General features: G+C 44.9%; 2 protein-coding genes across 3 annotated transcripts; one reads left to right on the forward strand and one right to left on the reverse strand.

Moving 5' to 3' along the window:
- Nucleotides 1-3,596: 3,596 nt before the first annotated feature.
- On the forward strand, nucleotides 3,597-8,704 carry LOC125509302 (probable ubiquitin receptor RAD23). Of its 2 annotated transcripts, none has more exons than XM_048674245.1 (11): nucleotides 3,597-3,796; nucleotides 5,402-5,563; nucleotides 5,893-5,946; nucleotides 6,449-6,537; nucleotides 6,902-6,964; nucleotides 7,098-7,275; nucleotides 7,527-7,664; nucleotides 7,749-7,865; nucleotides 7,949-8,061; nucleotides 8,144-8,222; nucleotides 8,341-8,704. In XM_048674245.1, the coding sequence occupies exons 1-11, from the start codon at nucleotides 3,731-3,733 to the stop codon at nucleotides 8,467-8,469; spliced, it is 1,188 nt and encodes a 395-aa protein (XP_048530202.1). In that variant the 5' UTR covers nucleotides 3,597-3,730; the 3' UTR covers nucleotides 8,470-8,704. The 2 variants fall into 2 exon arrangements, with proteins under 2 accessions (XP_048530202.1, XP_048530203.1); XM_048674246.1 differs by having other exon boundaries at nucleotides 6,914-6,964.
- Nucleotides 8,705-10,493: 1,789 nt separating this feature from the next.
- On the reverse strand, nucleotides 10,494-16,817 carry LOC125509301 (nascent polypeptide-associated complex subunit alpha, muscle-specific form-like). The gene is made up of 7 exons (XM_048674244.1): nucleotides 16,384-16,817; nucleotides 14,878-15,030; nucleotides 14,717-14,780; nucleotides 14,552-14,635; nucleotides 14,334-14,455; nucleotides 13,930-13,997; nucleotides 10,494-12,977 (listed from the first exon to the last, which is right to left on the reverse strand). The coding sequence occupies exons 1-7, from the start codon at nucleotides 16,518-16,520 to the stop codon at nucleotides 10,963-10,965; spliced, it is 2,643 nt and encodes an 880-aa protein (XP_048530201.1). The 5' UTR covers nucleotides 16,521-16,817; the 3' UTR covers nucleotides 10,494-10,962.
- Between the last annotated feature and the right edge of the window lie 2,387 nt (nucleotides 16,818-19,204).

A 19,204-nucleotide genomic window follows, 5' to 3' on the forward strand; every position in this document is an offset into this window, starting at 1 on the left:
CATCATCGTCACCGGCATGACACCATGATCTCCATCATCGTGTCTCCATGAAGTTGCCTCGCCAACTATTACTTCTACTACTACAGCTAACGGTTAGCAATAAAGTAAAGTAATTACATGACGTTTATGTTGACACGCAGGTCATAAATAAATTAAGACATCTCCTATGGCTCCTGCCGGTTGTCATACTCATCGACATGCAAGTCGTGATTCCTATTACAAGAACATGATCATCTCATACATCACATATATCATTCATCACATCCTTTGGCCATATCACATCACATAGCATACCCTGCAAAAACAAGTTAGACGTCATCTAATTGTTGTTTGCATGTTTTACGTGGCTGCTATGGGTTTCTAGCAAGAACGTTTCTTACCTACGCAAAAACCACAACATGATATGCCAATTGCTATTTATCATTCATAAGGACCCTTTTCATCAAATCCGATCCGACTAAAGTGGGAGAGACAGACACCCGCTAGCCACCTTATGCAACTAGTGCATGTCAGTCGGTGGAACCAGTCTCACGTAAGAGTACGTGTAAGGTCGGTCCGGGACGCTTCATCCCACGATGCCGCCGAATCAAGATTGGACTAGTAACGGTAAGCATATTGAACAAAATCAACGCCCACAACTACTTTGTGTTCTACTCGTGCATAGAAACTACGCATAGACCTAGCTCATGATGCCACTGTTGGGGAACGTAGCAATAATTCAAAATTTTCCTACGTGTCACCAAGATCAATCTATGGAGTCATCTAGCAACGAGGGAGGAGTGGATCTACATACCCTTGTAGATCGCGCGCGGAAGCGTTCAAGAGAACGGGGTTGATGGAGTCGTACTCGCCGTGATCCAAATCACCGATGATCCTAGCGCCTAACGGACGGCACCTCCGCGTTCAACACACGTACGGAGCAGCGACGTCTCCTCCTTCTTGATCCAGCAAGTGGGGAGGAGAGGTTGATGGAGATCCAGCAGCACGACGGCGTGGTGGTGGAAGTAGCGGGATTCCAACAGGGCTTCGTCAAGCGCTGCGGGAGGAGGGAGATGTGTCATGGGAGGGAGAGGGAGGCGCCAGGGCTTAGGTTAGGCTGCCCTCCCTTCCCCCCACTATATATAGGGCCAAGGGAGAGGGGGGGCACAGCCTTGGCCCTTCCTCCAAGGAAGGGTGCGGCCAGGGAGGAGTCCATCCTCCCTAAGGCACCTATGAGGTGCCTTCCCCTTTTAGGACTCTTCCTTTCCCTTATCTCTTGGCGCATGGGCCTCTTGGGGCTGGTGCCCTTGGCCCATATAGGCCAAGGCGCACACCCCTACAGCCCATGTGGCCCCCCGGGGCAGGTGGACCCCCTTGGTGGACCCCCGGACCCCTTTCGGCACTCCCGGTATAATACCGATAATGCGCGAAACTTTTCCGGCGACCAAAACAAGACTTCCCATATATAAATCTTTACCTCCGGACCATTCCGGAACTCCTCGTGACGTCCGGGATCTCATCCGGGACTCCGAACAACTTTCGGGTTACCGCATACTAATATCTCTATAACCCTAGCGTCACCGAACCTTAAGTGTGTAGACCCTACGGGTTCGGGAGACATGCAGACATGACCGAGATGACTCTCCGGTCAATAACCATCAGCGGGATCTGGATACCCATGTTGGCTCCCACATGTTCCACGATGATCTCATCGGATGAACCACGATGTCGAGGACTTAATCAATCCCGTATACAATTCCCTTTGTCTAGCGGTACGATACTTGCCCGAGATTCGATCGTCGGTATCCCGATACCTTGTTCAATATCGTTACCGGCAAGTCTCTTTACTCGTTTCGTAACATATCATCCCGTGATCAACTCCTTGATCACATTATGCACATTATGATGATGTCCTACCGAGTGGGCCCAGAGATACCTCTCCATTTACACGGAGTGACAAATCCCAGTCTCGATTCGTGCCAACCCAACAGACACTTTCGGAGATACCTGTAATGTACCTTTATAGCCACCCAGTTACGTTGTGACGTTTGGCACACCCAAAGCACTCCTACGGTATCCGGGAGTTGCACAATCTCATGGTCTAAGGAAATGATACTTGACATTAGAAAAGCTTTAGCATACGAACTACATGATCTTGTGCTAGGCTTAGGATTGGGTCTTGTCCATCACATCATTCTCCTAATGATGTGATCCCGTTATCAACGACATCCAATGTCCATGGTCAGGAAACTGTAACCATCTATTGATCAACGAGCTAGTCAACTAGAGGCTTACTAGGGACATGGTGTTGTCTGTGTATCCACACATGTATCTGAGTTTCCTATCAATACAATTCTAGCATGGATAATAAACGATTATCATGAACAAGGAAATATAATAATAACTAATTTATTATTGCCTCTAGGGCATATTTCCAACAGAAACCGCCTACCCAAAATTGAATTGCACTCACGCCATACGCAATGGCCCTATCGTGCCAACTGTTCACACCAATATATCTTCAATACTAGACTTTTCAGCGGAACCAAACTGACACTAGAGCCTCCATTTTCCGAATCTCAATAGCACATGCAACGACCATGATTACTAAAATATGAGTCCGGGAACCAAAACGCCCCTCTCATTTTTCTATGCTTACTCAAGAAACTGATGGAGGTGTTGATTTTCCTGGCATTTGATTGTGTGTTAAATTTATAATGATAATCACCGTTTTTTTTACAACAACAAGACAGTTTAAATATTTTTTATGTTTAACAATTATATTGATTTTCAATACCTTTCGTGGCGCTCTTAACAAACTTAGTTATTTATTAAAGATAAACATAAAGGGGCTAAACATGGGCTTAATGTTGAGTCTTTGATGCTTTCTCAATCCTAAAACCGATAGTAGCAGACCACGTGGTGAGCAACTCAAATTTGATATCCCTAAAAAAACTCAAATTTGATGGGAAAAACACTGATATTAACAGGTATAGATCAAGACTAACAAAAAGAAACATGTATAGATCATTTTTTATTATCTGCTGACCTAATTCATCATAACTTTGATTTCAATTCCAAAGTTGCTTATCACAGGTGTTGTGTGATAGGTGTAAATCAGTTACATACATAATAATGTTGCTAGGCTTATAAAGAAACCTTTGTTGATTTACTGTTTAGTACTGTAGTTCATATAAGTCATAACTCCCCTACTGTCCAATTCTTAGTATTTTTGTATTCTCAAAAAAAAATTCGTACAGTAGTATATTAAAAAAAAACACAAGTGAATATTGGTTTGTTGGATGAAAATAACATAAGCATGACAGATGCTTGTCAGTTGGTGAGAGTTTTTCTTCTAGACACGGAGTTGTCTGTGTTTGTAACACGCCAAACGCACATCACTGGCAATAATCAGCAGATGCCCCCGTCCAATCAGTGTCCCTGTCTACTCTTTAGCTTTGAAGCCTCCTCTCCTCTCCAACGTCAAAAACAAAAACCGATCAAGACACCAAAAGCGACCCTTGCAGAGAAGCACGGCCGTGTTATGTTACAAATACAACAAACTAGAGGGGTTAACCACAAAACCACCCGTCCACGGTGCGCCAGGGGCCCAAATAAAAAACAAAACAGGGAAAACACGCCGCCTCCTTGTTCTCTCCCCTCTCCCTCTCCCTCTCCCCCCCTCCGCCTCCGCCTCCGCCTCTCGAACTCGTCGAGCGCCGCGACCGACGCACGCGCGCGCGGCGGCGAGATGAAGGTCTCCGTGAAGACGCTCAAGGGCTCCAAATTCGAGATCGAAGTGAACCCCGCCGACAAGGTACGGCCGCTCCCGCCCCGCCTCCCGATCTGTCTGTCTGCCGCCGCGAGGGTTGGCGTATCTGGGCGAGATTTAGGGTGTGGGTTATTGGAGTTCCCTGCGGGGCTGGGTCGCTGGGCACGGTTTTCGCGCCGAGGGATTGGTGGGGTTCGCGGGGAGCTGGCTAGGCGCGAGTCGTGTGCAGCGCGAGCGATGGCGCCGCGAATCCAATCTGTGGCTCGTTTGGTTGGGCTCTGCTCTGGGCGGAGCGGGGAGCAGATGCGGAGTTCGTCTAGGTTGTGGTCGCGTCGATGTGTAGGTTATGATTGTTTGGCGAATATACAGGGGTTTGGAATCTGTGAGGCTGTACTGATTGGTGTGTTACCAGATGCACAACCAACTTGAATCCTTACCATGAACCGAAGTGTATGTAGAAGCTAAGGGTCGCTCTCTTGGGACTTTCTCCTTACATGCTACAGGTGGCATCTATTGATGGACCTTTTCATTTGTGTGTGGTCGAAACTCTTGAAATTGCAAGCCCTTAGCTGCCGTATTTTAGTGGCAGCTGGAGGTCTATGGGCTATGCTGTCATAACTGCAGAGAATTAATTTATGCAAAATGTAGAATGTGATGCTGGATTATTTTTCTCTCTGTCTGCTAATGCGGATTCTTTGGACAGCAGCAATTGAAGCTTTAGAAATACATACATTTGTCGGCTGGTAGAGAACAAACCTTCTCTGGAATATGTGAACTTCCTTAATCGTTTTGTTGCCAAAATAGATTAGGACTATGTAAAGAAGGTGGTTGTTCTTTTTTAAGTATTTTGTATCAAACCCAAGGAATGGAATATTGGCAACTATTAGAGGAAAATCAATGTTACAAATTGGAGTCAGTATTGGAGACAGGGTTCCGTCTGGCCACATCTTTTTTATCTGTGGACTGTAGCTACCTTTTGTGTGGCAACAGAAACGAAAGGGGCGTTATTAATTATTACTGTATTGCTACTTAGAATTTTGTCGCTCATGTATTTTCAAGCAAATAATAATGAAATATTTGGGTTGACTGACTGAAATGAGATAATTATTTATATAGTGACACATGCCATCACTTTATGTGCAACCCCCTTATGATTGGCCCATTATGGGCCACGACATGTGTAAACAAACGTTTCACAGTATTGATGCCCAAGTTACTGAATTAGCGTACCAAACACAAGTTACATCCGACTTTGTTTTGAAATACAGATACACCACTTGTAAACTATTTGCATGACGTTGCTAAAGGCTACTGCATTTGCTAGCTAGGGCCAACAGCAGGCGCGTGCAGTCACTAAGTAACCAAGGATCTTTGACAAACAATCATAGGTGTAAGATACTGCCATACTGGGGTCTTTGCCGTGTGGTTACATGGTATGGGGTTATGTAACCTTTAGATTCTACCAGCATGGTAGAATCATAGGCGGGTCTTTGCCAAACAATCGTAGGTGTAAAGATATGGGGTCTTTGCAGTGTGGTTACATGGTATGCGGTTATGTAGCCTTTAGATTATACCAGCATGTGAATTCCTGATTCTTTGGTTTCTTTGCTATTGGAATGCTGTAACTTTGTAATTGATTCATTGATTCAGGTTTCTGATGTAAAGAAGCTCATTGAGACTTCACAAGGGCAGAATGTGTACCCAGCTGATCAACAAATGCTCATATACCAAGGGTCAGTTCTTAAGGACGAGACTACGCTGGAGGAAAACAAAGTTGTTGAAAACAACTTTCTTGTGATAATGCTTAGACAGGTACGCATCCTGCTTGATACTAGTTTATATATGTCATAAAATTGTGGAGTAGCATAGTGATGCGTAGAATTATAAAAAAAATCATAACAATACCTTTGTGCGTCGGAAGTATTTGTTTTGGATATCAAGTTCTTGAACTCTCGGAACGTAATGATCTTCAGTGTCTATTGGAACTGTCTTAAAAGTTGTAGGTGTTTCTATTGCTGATCCTTTTTGTTAAACTTTGTTTTAGTATGGCTACAGCCTAGAGTTGCTTCAGGACTGTTTCTATTAACTGATCATAAGATAGATGATTGTTATTATTGCTTCTGACCCTCAACCTTTCACAGAATAAGGGCTCATCAAGTGCAGCTCCAGCTAAATCCAAGGAACCCTCAAATCAGGTGAGTTGGAACTTGATTACACTGATATGAGTTACTCACCACTAATGGCTCTTTATGTTCTTTTGGCGCAAAAAATTCTTTCAGCCGTACCATATATCCAAAACTTTGTCATGGTTCTTTGGTAGTTATTCGCAGACAGTACCTTTTGCCATATTTTTTCACTGAAACTATGATGGTACAGTTTAAGTTCGTTGTTTCTTTAATTGGCAGATAGTTAAGCTCTGAGGCAACTATATAGTTGAACTAGAATGGTAGATTTTACGAAGTTCACAACTATGAGCTCCTGACTCAACGCATTTTTGTCATCTGTTTGTATTTTCTTTTTCTGGTTAAGTCAAACTTCTCATTTCCTCACAAAAAAGTCTATATACATCCGTATGTAGTCCATATTGGAATCTCTAAAAGGTCTTATATTTAGGAACGGAGGGAGTACTATATATGACTTGCATTATGTGTTTTCTATTGGTGAGATTCTACTTTTTGACCTGCATTTATTACGCAGGCACCCCCTACTCAGACAGTGCCTGCTACTCCTGCCTCTCAAGCACCAGCCACACCAGCACCTCAAGCAGTGGCTGCGCCAGCACCTATGTGAGTTTTACTCATATTAAAAAAAACTGATTTGATCTTTTTCAGGCGTATTCTGTTGTGTTCAGGTTTTTTTTTGGTCTCTTTGAAGATATTTTTTGTATATAAAATACCGCCTTGCCATTTTAAATGACATGCCATGAGATGCACAAGTCCGTATTTCTTTCTTTTTTATCAGTCACAGAAGGTGTGATATTTTAATATCTTGGTATAGTTCCTTTTTAACTTTAGCAGGAGAGTCTCAAAAGGTTGTTATTAAATGATAGCTTCCTATCATCGATTTGTAATTTTGTATTATTATTGTTATGCTATATGGCTAGTGGTTGTTGGCAGCTAGATAACCCTATCCTTACCTTTACTGACGTAGTGTACCTGTCAGTGCTCCTGGTCCAGCTGCCACCGCCTCCCCAGCTCCTGCTGTTGCTGTCTCGTGAGTTGATTTATGTTCTTTATTTCATCTTATTTTGATTTGTAATCTCATAAAATATTTTTCCTATTTGAAGAAGTTATATTACTTACTCTTAACCCATTTGACATGATCTTTACTACCATCATTTGTACAGCACTGAAGCAGAAACTTATGGTCAGGCTGCTTCAAACCTTGTCGCGGGAGGCACCCTAGAGGCAACAATTCAGTCAATTCTTGAAATGGGTGGTGGAACATGGGACAGAGACACTGTGCTGCGTGCCCTACGTGCTGCATTCAACAACCCGGAGCGGGCTGTTGAGTATTTATATTCTGTAAGAAGATATCCTCCCTTAGTTTGGTTATGGCTCAATGTTCTTCAATATACACAAATAACTTATTGCAGTGAACACATCATGTCTTGCTTACAAATGAGTAAATGACTAGATTATATGATTATGTGTCTTTTACAAACTTAGTTGTCTTCGAATCTATGTAATATGTACTACAAGAACGGCATGTTTTACACAACTTATATTGCAGATCTCTTGGCTATACAACTAATACCCTTCGATCTTCAATGTAGGGTATTCCTGAGCCGATGGAGATTCCTGCACCACCACCAAGTGCCCAGCCAGCTGATCCTGCCCTGGCTTCGCAAGCAGCTCAACCTGCAGTTGCCTCTTCCGGTCCTAATGCTAGCCCCTTGGACCTCTTCCCTCAAGTACTCTCTCCCTCTCTCTCTCCCTCTGTGGTCTGCGGTTACCTCTTTTACATATTTTTAACGCTTGCCCTTTGTACCTTGCAGGCCCTGCCAAATGCTTCAGCAAATGCTGCTGGTGAAGGAAATCTGGATGTTTTGCGTAACAATGCACAATTCCGAAGCTTACTTTCTTTAGTGCAGGCCAACCCTCAAATCTTACAGGTACATTTTGTGTTGCTGCTCTTTCTCCTGTGTCAAAGTAGTCTACTTATGACAGTTGACTAACAGGATCATTCTTTTTACAGCCATTGCTTCAAGAGCTGGGAAAGCAAAACCCTCAGATTTTGCAGCTGATTCAGGACAACCAAGCAGAGTTCCTTCGTTTAATCAATGAGCCAGCTGAGGGCGATGAAGACGAGTATGAATCTTTTTCATCTCCGTGACGTTTTACTTTGGGCTTTTTTGCATGTTGCTTGACAATCTCATACTTGCTGAACCAGGAATCTCCTAGAGCAGTTTGCTGAGGGTGTGCCTCAGACCATAGCTGTCACTCCTGAGGAGAATGAAGCTATACTTCGTGTAAGCTCATAGATCTTGAGAAAGTTTCTCCACGACTGCCCGCATCTGCATTTCCATGAACTTTGTTATGCTTATTTGTGGCACCATGAAAAAACCTCATTGCATTTTGCATATGCAGCTTGAAGGAATGGGCTTTGACCGGGCGCTTGTTCTGGAGGTGTACTTCGCCTGCAACAAGGACGAGACCCTGGCCGCAAACTACCTGTTAGACCACATGAACGAGTTTGATGACGGAGCGCCGCAGTAAGACAAAGCAGGTTGTTTCTGAATACATGCACAAGCCCATGGGAACAAGGGTGTGGGGAGACTGATACTCCTGCACTCGCAGGGCAGGCCTTAGAGATCTTTTTGAGATTTTGTCTCGTCCTTTAGTTTGTAATTCTTTTCTGCCTTGCTATTAGTACATACTCTAGATTGTCTTTAAATGTTAATTCACAGACTTAACGACAGCGTATAAAAGTTCTCTGTCAGTTTTTGCTGGATCTGCTGATCTAGTGATAGACGAAGTGGCTGTTTCTTCAGGTATCCTGGGTCCTTCGCTTCTGAACAAGCGTGGAACCCACTGGGTGGCTTATGTGTGCGATTGAGCCCGCTCTTGTTGCCGTTACCTGCAGCGCCTATATTTGGCTCTTCTCTTGGCACGCTTTGATCGCTAGTGTTAGTTATGACTGACAAAAATGTGCAGCTTTCATTAAAATGAACATAGGCCTATAGGGGATTTTTTGACTTTGTCTAAATTTGTTTTGCACTAGAGGCCAACGCTCGCAAGCAGCAGACTGCAACATTTGTAGCAACAAAACAAGCTTGTAGTGTCTAATAACGTATGCAGTGCCAAATTCGTGAAATCACTATTCTTCAATTTCTGAAGAGGCTTGCTAGCCGGACCGACCTTGAACCCGTTTTCCTTGGTAAATTGTCTCCTTGGGGTCTTGGCACGGTGAAGAACCCCACCATTGTCAATGCCCATCGGTCGAGAAAATCGCATATTTGCCACTTTGAACATGTGGCTTTGCAGAAATGCCACACACAATATGGGCTTTGCAAAAATGCCACTCAGCTCGTGGAAAAGGGTGCCCAAACGTCTTGTCTGGTCTCAACGGCGACGTTTGAGAACTTTTATTGTTGGAAAAAGGGTGGAGGAGCAGCGCCGCCGCGCCAGAGGAGAGGGCCGCTCGCACCTCGCAGTCGCAGACTCGCAGGGGATTTGGCTCGGGTGGAACCATGGCTCATGGCTGGCTCAAATCCGTCGTGGGTCTCCGTCGAGCCACCGTCGGTTGGACGCGCGCATGAGCCGTGCGTGCGTGGAGGGCCAACAGGGTGGGGTCAAGTCAAGACCACGCCCGCGCGGCGGCCGATCGATCCACCGCATCTGTTCTGTGGGTCGATCGATGGGGACCGTCTTCCAAAAATACAGCACCACTAGTGTCAAAATCGGAGCTGTCAGTTGCTTGCGCGTGTGGCCATCCGATGGCATGTGCCGTCGTGGCTTCTATACAGTTGTTTGCAGATTGGCTTTGAGGTTGGAGCTCTATGATGAAGTCGGAGTCGCTCGTTCGAGGCAACCGGTAATGACGATGACGCTTGTGACTCCTCGGCGAATGCCTTACTTTTTTGCAGCTTTGTGTCCCATACCGGTGGCCAGGTTGGCCGGTGGTGTCCATGTCATGTGGGTTGAGTTGTATCGGTTTTAGCCCGGTTTTTCATCAATTAACCTGGCAATTCTCTTCTTCTTAATCAATAAAAATAGCAAATCTTTTGCCTCGTTTTAAAAAAAAAATACAGCACCACCATAAGGTAACTTCCAGAGCTTCCATACCATGGTTCCGACTGAGAAGTACGTATATCAGCGAGCATGTTCAGTCCGCATTCTCTCCGTTTCTCTTCACCCTTCCGTTCCCATGCTCGTCTGCATTTGACCCAGGATAACAGTAAGATGCATCTCAATGGTGCATACTGCATAGTCATATGAACATATGTTCCACGAGCAAATGGCATGTTCACAAAAGCACCATGGCAAGCAAGGAGCAACAGCATAACCAGTAACACGGCACGCGGAATGGTACTCCATCCGTCCTATAATATATAAGAGCGTTTTTGACACTAGTGGTGTCAAAAGGCTCTTCTTATATTAATGGTACTCCATCCGTCCTATAATATATAAGAGCGTTTTTGACACTAGTGGTGTCAAAAGGCTCTTCTTATATTATGAGACGGAGGGAGTAGATGAGGAGCAACAATAACCAATTTACCATGCAGTATTAGACACTGAGATTTTCTCGAAGCAAGAAGAATGATTGACGACATGGCGCAAATGATCCAGCGAGTACAACAAGTCTCAACTATCTCCATGCTTCAGTTCACCATGCCCAGGCCACCGTCTCACAAAATATTACTCCGTCTAGATACGGAGGTATCTAGCACTAAAATGAGTCTAGATACATCCGTATCTAGACAAATCCAAGACAAATAATTCGGAACGGAGGGAGTATAGCGCATGCTTCAGCACTATAGTGCAGCTAACTCCATGCTTCAGTTCGCCATGCCCAAGCCACCGTCTCACAAAATACTATAGGAAGTCATCTATAGGAGGATGTTTCGCCGTTCAGATCAGAGCTCTATGCCTCCACAGCAGAATTTAATGGAACGACAGTTGATAAGTTACTAGTACCTATCTATGGTAAGCACTGACCAGCAGTTTAATCCAGAATAAGGAGAGTATATAGAGTGACGGAAAAGGAGTTCATTCGTCGTCGTCGTCGTCGTCATCATCATCAGAAATGTCTATCACGCCAGCCCAACTGCTTGGATTTGAAGGAGGTAAACCAGGCAGGTCGGCCGAAGGAGGTGGAACCACCTGATCAGCGGTGATGGAGCAAGGAGCTGGTGGCTGTGACTGATCCATAGGGGCTTGGGTCATAGCTGGAGGCACAGCAGCAATGTCCATGATCGTAGATGGATTGGACCGATCTCCGTGGTCCGCAGGAGGGACGGCAGTGTCCATGCGCTGTGCTGCTGGCTGGGACTGGCCTCTAGGGGTTTCAGTCAGCACCTGATCAGTGGGAGGGACAGCAGGAACGTCCTTGGATGGAGCTGGTGTCTTGGACAAACCTCTAGGGGCTTCAGTCATCACCTGATCTGTGGGAGGGACAGCAGCAACGTCCTTGGATGGAGTTGGTGTCTTGGACATACCTCTAGGGGCTTCAATCATCACCTGATCAGCGGGAGGGACAGCAGGAACGTCCTTGGATGGAACTGGTGGCTTGGACTGACCTCTAGGGGCTTCAGCCTTCACCTGATCAATGGGCGGGACGACAGGAACGTTCATGCATGGAGCTGGTGCCTTGCACTGTTCTCCAGGGGCTTCAGTCATCACCTCGTCATCGATAACAATGATCTCCAAGTGTCCAGATGGGATTTCCTCATCCACTTTGGCCTTGATGGAGCTGATCCCACTGGTGCCTCGCTTCCTTGACCGTGAGTATGTGATCTGAACTGCGCGTTCCCTCTCTCTTTTTCTCCGCACACTTCTCTTGTTTACAAGCGGCTCGTCTGATCCACTCGAGCATTCCGGTTCATAGAAGTTCTGCCACAGACTAAAGCAAACATACTCTTTTTTCGCAGCACAACTCTTGGTTTTGCTCCTTGTCTTTTGCCTCTCCGATGCAGCACGGTTTGATTGCTTCAGTTTACTGTGAGGGACGGCAGGCTGAACAGTTGCTTTCCGAAAGTCTTCAAACGTATGTTGCTTTGGTGCCTTCACTGTGGAGCTGGTTTTGTTCGGTTGCTTCAGCATAGTTTGAGGGGCAGCATGCAGAGAAATGTGCTTCTGAGCCCCTCCATGCTCAAGTTTCTTGTGTGCCATCTGTGAGGAGATGTTGTCCGGTACTTTTGCATTGCCGCAACCAAAACTCTTCTCCGATGCAACCAAGTCTGGCTTCAGCTTTGTGAGAGGTGCAGCAGGTAGGCTTCTTGATGTTGCCACCCCATGTTTCTCAGATGCAACCGGGTCCTTCTCTAGCTTCAGTTTTTTTAGGGGCGTGGAAGGCGGGACACCGGAGTTCTCAACAACATCCGGCTTATGCAGCTTGCCAACTCTGTCTGGGGTGATACTTTTTGATGGTTTTGCAACCCCATGTTTCTGGAATGTAACGGAGTCTTGCTCAAGCTTCATTTTCTGAGGGGGCGCAGCAGGCCGCAGGACAGTGGATTTCTCAACACCCTCGGATTTGCACCACTTCTCTGCATTCCTGGACGTGCTGCTTCGTGGTGGTTTTGCACTGTTGCAAGTCCCTAGAGAGAAAGCTCCATATTTCTCCGATGCGGCCAAGTCCTGCACTAGCTTCAATTTTTTCTGGGATGCATAAGGCTTAACATCGTCTGGCTCATGCAACTTTCCCGTCTTCCTGGAGGCGTTACTTCCTGACGATATTGCATTGTCGCAACTCCCTAATGAAAGAAACCCATGCTTCTCTGCTGTAACAGCTGTTTGCTTCCGTTTCAGTTGGCTCGAAAGGACATCCTCTGCCTTCTTTGAGGAGCTACTACCCACTGATTTTGCATTACTGCGACTCCCCATAGACAAAAGTGCAATATTCTCCCATGCAACAAACTCTTGCTTCGGCTTCAATCTTCTCCGACTCCGAGGGGCTGCAGACAAAACAATTGCTTTCTGCACTTCATCTGAATCTGATTGTTGTACAGCTCCTTGTGACTTGGTCATTTCAGTTGTTCCAGTCCGAAGAAGCAACTCTCCACCTGAAGAAGCCATGTTGTAAGTTGATGTGGCAACATGAATTTACTACAATAACAAGTTACCTATAGCAAGAATTGTCTTTGGTTTTGAAGTCTACGTTCTTGTTGGCAAACAATATTTCACACTAGTGTTGGAAGTACCAAAGTTCACATAATGAAATGATTAAGCAAAAAAATAACTATAGCAACATGTTTACACGACCCACCAAGTTACTCAAGTGTAAGTTTTTTTTGAACCGGGCAAACCCCCTTTCCATTACTTAGAACGGAAATACAAAGTTCGACGGAAAGTCCAAGAACAGGGAGAAGGGGAGAGCGAGTTCAACGCACTGCTAGGAAACCCACCACACTCGCCCGCCATCGAAACGAGTGTTATGGGGCGAAAACCTAAGCAGCACCAAAATGAGACTAGCCCTATTACAAAAGCAGAGTTTGAGCGATCTCACACAGTATCTTAAAGCGGAGTTAAAATAGTCTTAGTAACAAAATTTAGGTGGAGAGTTACTCAAGTGTAAGTGTTCTGGAGTTACCATATAGTGGACTTGATCCTTCATTCGTAAGGCAACAGATGATCTATTTTTTGTCAGATATCATGGTTTTAGTTTCAGTGCCACTCCTGACACAAACATCTTGTTTTTTCACTTAATTGTATAGCATAAAGAATATATAATAGATAAACACCTACAACATCAGCAAAGAATTTTATAATACAGGGCAACTATCTTGATTCTTGAATGCATTGCTACAGAATTAAAAATAAAATGTGGGCACAGACAGTTGTATGCTGAAAAATTAAGATACAAGAATGCAAGAATAGTCGTAAACCAAACAAAATTTAGGTGGATTGCGTAATAGTAAAACTGAAGAACGGCATCCAAGTTTGACTTTGATACTCTTTATGGTTAGTTCAGAGCTCATAACCAAAAGTGTATTAGATACTTGATTCTGACTGTACCTTTTCGAACCATCCTTTGCCCTCGTGGTTTGGTTACCACATATGTACCACCACAATCCATCTTGTGGCTGCAGAAAATAGCATCAGTCAATACACCTTTGAAGTTCACCATGCAAACATTAGTCAAAAGTAAATATTATCTAGAAATACATTAAGAGAAGTCATGGAGAGTATTAAAAATAACAAACAAGTGGCATGTGCATCTAATTATGAGTTTGAGAGGTTATTCTGCATCTAAATGATTGAGAACAATTAACAAGAAGAAATGCACCACCCAGAGTCCAAGGGCATATCTTTATCGACTTTGTGGGAGAAAACAACAATTAAGAATGTAAGGTGCAACTTTACAACTATATCGATAAACATCATGAGTTATATGTCAAGGTAAACTTATGCAGTCTTACTTGTGCCACTGGCAAAGCATGTTGCCACAGGTTGCATCTTCGCTAACATTCTCGATACAGCAGGAATCAGATGGAGGTCCCAAATTCGTTGCCCTCAGAAGTGTAACGCCACACCATTCACACTGAAATTTAACAATTTGAACATGCTAGTAAGAGGTAAACTAGAAAGAAATTTAACAAGAAGGAAACAATAAAAAGAGAACTATGGAAAGCAGTACCTGCCACGGAATCCCCTGGATGTTGCAGGATTTTTCCTCACTGAAATCATGGGTAGTGGTGATACGGTAGCCACCTGTCGGTCTCTGGGTAGGGTGGCACAAGCATAAATCCAAATCATCAATGGGCCGTAATGGCTAAAAACATAGCTGCCAGAAAATACTAACCATGTGATCCTCAGCGGTGCAAGTGTTGATAGCATCCATCCAATCACGGAAAACAGGACCATGGCTGGTACATGAATGCACAGAAAAATTAAGCTACAGGCAGGCTGGGCGATGACTAAAATTTGAACACGCAACCTTAGTTAAAAGGAATAAGCATTTACCCGAGGTTCTTCATACCATGCTTTACAAATATGATTGCATGAATCATCAGATGCAGCAGGGCGTTCTTCATATCAGCATTTGTGCGCCATTGCAGCATTGGCTCATAGAGTATTATTTTGCTCAGGTCTCCAAAGGAACAGGACCCGAAGCAACTGCTTATAGACAATCAAATCAGTGCTTTCTTTATTTTTTATTTTCATATAAACTTTCCAAACACAATTTAATAGTTGAGCACAACACTACATAACACACATTTTATAGTCCAGAATCAACATATAGTAAGAAAATGCTCTTGCTAAAGTCTATCTAGCTAATGCAATAATGAGCTCATTAATGATGTGTTGCCATCTATAAAAAATGAACGTTGAGCTTAGCTCAAGCAAGCAGTCAATGGGGAAAATGCTATATTTGAAAAAAAAATCAAGGTTTGAAGTCATAGAGTGTTATGGTATTGCTCATGGCTCCAAAGGAACAGGATCAGAAACAAGTCAACAACTGCTTATAGACAATCAAATCAGTGCTTTCTTTATTTTATTTTCATATAAACTGCGCAGACACAATTTAATAATTGAGCAGAACAGTAGTATATAGCACACATTTATAGTCCAGAATGAACATATAGTAAGAAAATGTTCTTGTTAAAGTATATCTAGCTAATGCAACAATAAGCTCATTAAGGATGTGCTGCCATCTACGAAAATGAATGTTGAGCTTAGCTCAACCAAGCAGTCAATGGGAGTATATTTGAAAGCAAAATACACACACAACAAGATCTGAAGTACCTTACTGTAAATAGCATCTGGAGCACAAACAATAATTTTTGTAGGAATACTTATTTTTTCCTGTATCTATATGCACACATGCAAAATTTTAAATACACCGATTTGACGTAATGCCGTAATAGCCAATGAATCATTTCCTTTTCCTGGGCATTTTTGCACTGTGAATAGATATGTACAGCGAAGCAATAACCTTAAGCAGAGTCTGCAATGCACATGTATTTACGCCTTACGAAACATGGGTTGGTAATCCTATTATTAAGTTTTTTTTAATCTCGAACACCAACGGGGAAAATAAACCTCGGGCACCCCACCATCGATGTTGGAGCGAACTCTACCGACACACGCAAAAAAAAAGATAACTTATTTGAAGAACAACAACCCTCGGAAATCTGAACATTTTACACGATTCCCTCGGAAGCACCCAGCTTCCCACATGGAGAAAAGGGAATGGAAGGCAAGATTACGAAGAATCGAAAGAAGAAAAAAAAAGGGCGTCTTTTATGTGAATCGAGGCGTCAAATGCTAAACAATGAAACATTTCTCCTTGAGTAGATTGGGAAGAATCCAGAGCACCACGATCCTAGGCAGGATTGTTGTATTGGAAGACGGTAAAACAAATTGGGTGAGCAAGGCATCGCCTACCGGGGGCTCCAACAAGAACCTACCTGCCCCCGCCCCAACCCCAAAAATCAAAGGAACGGGGAGCGCAAGAGGCGCACGTACGTGATGGTCCTCATGCGCGGGTAGGCCCACTCGACGGCGAAGGCGGCGGCGTCGAGCTCGCCGCGGAAGTAGAGCCGGTCGTAGTGGCAGAAGAGCTCCCACAAGTCCGGGTTCTCGTCGGCGTCCGGATCCGCCATGGCCTCCCCCGCTCACAAGCGCTCTCACGCAAATGCAAGGACGAAGCGGCAGCGAGAACCCTCCCTTCTTCTCAGGTGAGCGGCGACGGCGAGAAGAACCGGCGGGGGGGGGGGGGGGGGAGGGGGGGGGGGGGGAAGAGAAGGGGGGGAATTGGGGTTCTTGATCCTGGAGGCGGCCGGCGCTGCCGGTGCATGCGAAATTGGCCAGAGAGAGAGAGAGAGCAGGGGTCTAGGGAGGGCTGTGCGACGGTGTGGGTAGTGGGTGTGTCAGTGAGGCTGACGAGTGGGCCCGGGCGGAGACGCTGGTTCTGCGTGGGCGCTGTGTACTTGTGGTCTTGTGGGAAGGAGAGGGAGGATGGAGGGGAGGTGCTGTGTGCTTGGGTAGGTGGACGGTCGGGATGCTGCAGCGCTTGGTGTGGGCGCGAGCTGAGCCGCCGGATGGGAAGGTCACGCGGGCTGGACTGGCTCTAGCTTTGGTTGGGTTCTCGCATGTGGGTGTGGGTGGCCCCGCGCCCGGCTGGCAGGGGCTACAGGAGTAGGACTTCACAAGACCGGGAAAAGGATAAGGAGCAAAGACGCTTCTCGCGGAAAGGACAGTAAATGGAAGTGCGCAACTTCTTTCTTACTGTGCCCATCTACCATCTCGTCGTTAACTTCTTTATGACATCTCCAATAGTTTGTATGTTAGCTTGTTGATAAAATATGTCATGTCATCAACCAACACCTTAACATACAACAACTTCAATGGGTTGTATCTAGTTTGCCCAATAGGATGTGAGATAATAAATGAGGTGCTCTTTCATTCTACATTGAAGCTTGTGCAATATGTGACGCCCGACACAAAGGCGTCACACTACACTGTGCAACGCCTCACAGATAGGCACTACACGCATGGCCAACGTCGCATCCATGTGATTCGAAAATTACTAAGTCGGTGTGCAGCGCCTGAGAGCTCAGTGTGGCGCCTAGCTTCTAGGCGTTGCACTAGTGGTTGCTTCATTTTATAGTGCAACCACTAGTGCAGCTCCTGAGAGATAGACGCCACACTATACAGTGCAGCGCCTAGCTATTAGTCTTTGCACAATGACTTAGCAATTTTTAAGCAGTCTGGGGTGCAACGTTGGCCAGGCGTGTAGCGCCTCTCTATAAGACGTTGCATAATGTAGTGTGACGTCTTCGTGTCGGACGTCATATAAAAATGTTAGCCACATAAAATAGTTTTATAAACAGTTTATTCTGTGATTTGATTTCGTTCACAGGTTAAATTTATCAAGAAGGGATTTTGCGGGGTTTCCGCAGCGAACTCGGCTCCACAGCAATGGCTTTGGAGCAGAGATGAAAGCAGTGCTACAGCTTCCTCTAAACACTGTTTTATTATTGCGGTGACTCTGAACAGTGAACGCTGTTTCTACCCCATGATTTGCACTTGCACCGCACAGGAAATCGGAAGATTCGCCCGGGCCTCTGCTGCGCCGCGTGTAGCGGGGCGGGGCGGGGCGGGGAGAAAGGAGCGCGCCCACCGCGCAAGGGCTTCCAAGAAAACTTTCCCACCCACAGAATGTTTTTTTCTTTCAAATGGGCTTCCAAGAATATTTTTATGCTTCCGCGCGAAAAAAGAAGCGATTTGGTGCTATTCTTGTCTTTTAATCCTATTTGTACGGCTTTTTGTTCACGTGTCCCGAATGGGGCTCGATGTAGTATTTCACGGATGCATTGCGGGAGAGAGCAAACTAGAAAAAAAAACCAAGAACCATGAGCAAACCCATAAGCTTGTTTTCTGAAGTACTTCCTCCGTTCCAAATTACTCGTCGCAGAAATGGATGTATCTAAAACTAAAATACATCTAGATACATTCATAATTGCGACAAGTAATTCGGAACGGAGGGAGTACCATGTAACCCCAGTTTTGCATCACAAATGAATATGATCACCTACGAGACAAAAAATAGTGACAAAAGGAAGTGTCACCGAATTAAGAGCAATTCTAGTAGAGTCGTCGTAGTGTGCCAATTGCCATAATAACTGTCCATATGGCAATTCTGACAAAAAAACTAACGAAGTTGACATACATGTCAGAATCGTCAGGATTTATGAAGGGCTCTCAATATTTGACCTCTCATGCTCCATATTTTGTGTGCCAACTTTTATAGCGCCTCCATATGAGAGTTGTGTATGGCGCCACAGAAACTTCACGTGGTCCACCACCTCGCGTGAGGATATGGAGGCAACCAACATGTGCACTCTGAGTTTGCGCATCACCTCAGCAGCCTCCATAATGCATGGAGCGCGGTCCATATGCATATGGAGGTTGTCAACATGACAACTCTGCTAAAGTTGCTCTAAATGGTGCTATTTATGGTGTCATATAGAGTTTGGTGGCATGGGATTTACTTACAAAACTATACTTACACGAGGATTATGAATGCACATTTGAACATGTGGATCTTTAAACTTCAATGTTGAGATGTGTCCTTGAGTAGTAAGGTTATGAGAGGTAAACACATGACATGCCACTATACAAAAACACATGTGTATATTTTGTGAGAGGATTCACAAAGTTAAAAGTTGGTCATAAGTGCAATGCTTACCTGGTTAATCTCGGAGCACATGTTTCTCTTTTGGAATGGTACTTGACCTTTTGGTGGACTATCGTCATACTAGAGAGCCGAAATGGAACTAGGTTC

Source organism: Triticum urartu, chromosome 5, assembly GCF_003073215.2.
Source record: "Triticum urartu cultivar G1812 chromosome 5, Tu2.1, whole genome shotgun sequence".
NCBI classification, from domain to species: domain Eukaryota; kingdom Viridiplantae; phylum Streptophyta; class Magnoliopsida; order Poales; family Poaceae; genus Triticum; species Triticum urartu.

Excerpts from the sequence above, each read along its gene's own strand:
- LOC125509302 (XM_048674245.1), top strand. The coding sequence starts at position 3,731 with ATGAAGGTCTCCGTGAAGACGCTCAAGGGCTCCAAATTCGAGATCGAA. Across the intron at positions 3,797-5,401 it reads AAGTGAACCCCGCCGACAAG|GTTTCTGATGTAAAGAAGCT; the intron begins GTACGGCCGCTC and ends TCATTGATTCAG. Across the intron at positions 7,866-7,948 it reads CCAACCCTCAAATCTTACAG|CCATTGCTTCAAGAGCTGGG; the intron begins GTACATTTTGTG and ends TTCTTTTTACAG.
- LOC125509301 (XM_048674244.1), bottom strand. The coding sequence starts at position 16,520 with ATGGCGGATCCGGACGCCGACGAGAACCCGGACTTGTGGGAGCTCTTC. Across the intron at positions 14,456-14,551 it reads TCCAGGGGATTCCGTGGCAG|TGTGAATGGTGTGGCGTTAC; the intron begins GTACTGCTTTCC and ends GTTAAATTTCAG. Across the intron at positions 12,978-13,929 it reads GCAAAGGATGGTTCGAAAAG|GTGGAGAGTTGCTTCTTCGG; the intron begins GTACAGTCAGAA and ends TGGCTTCTTCAG.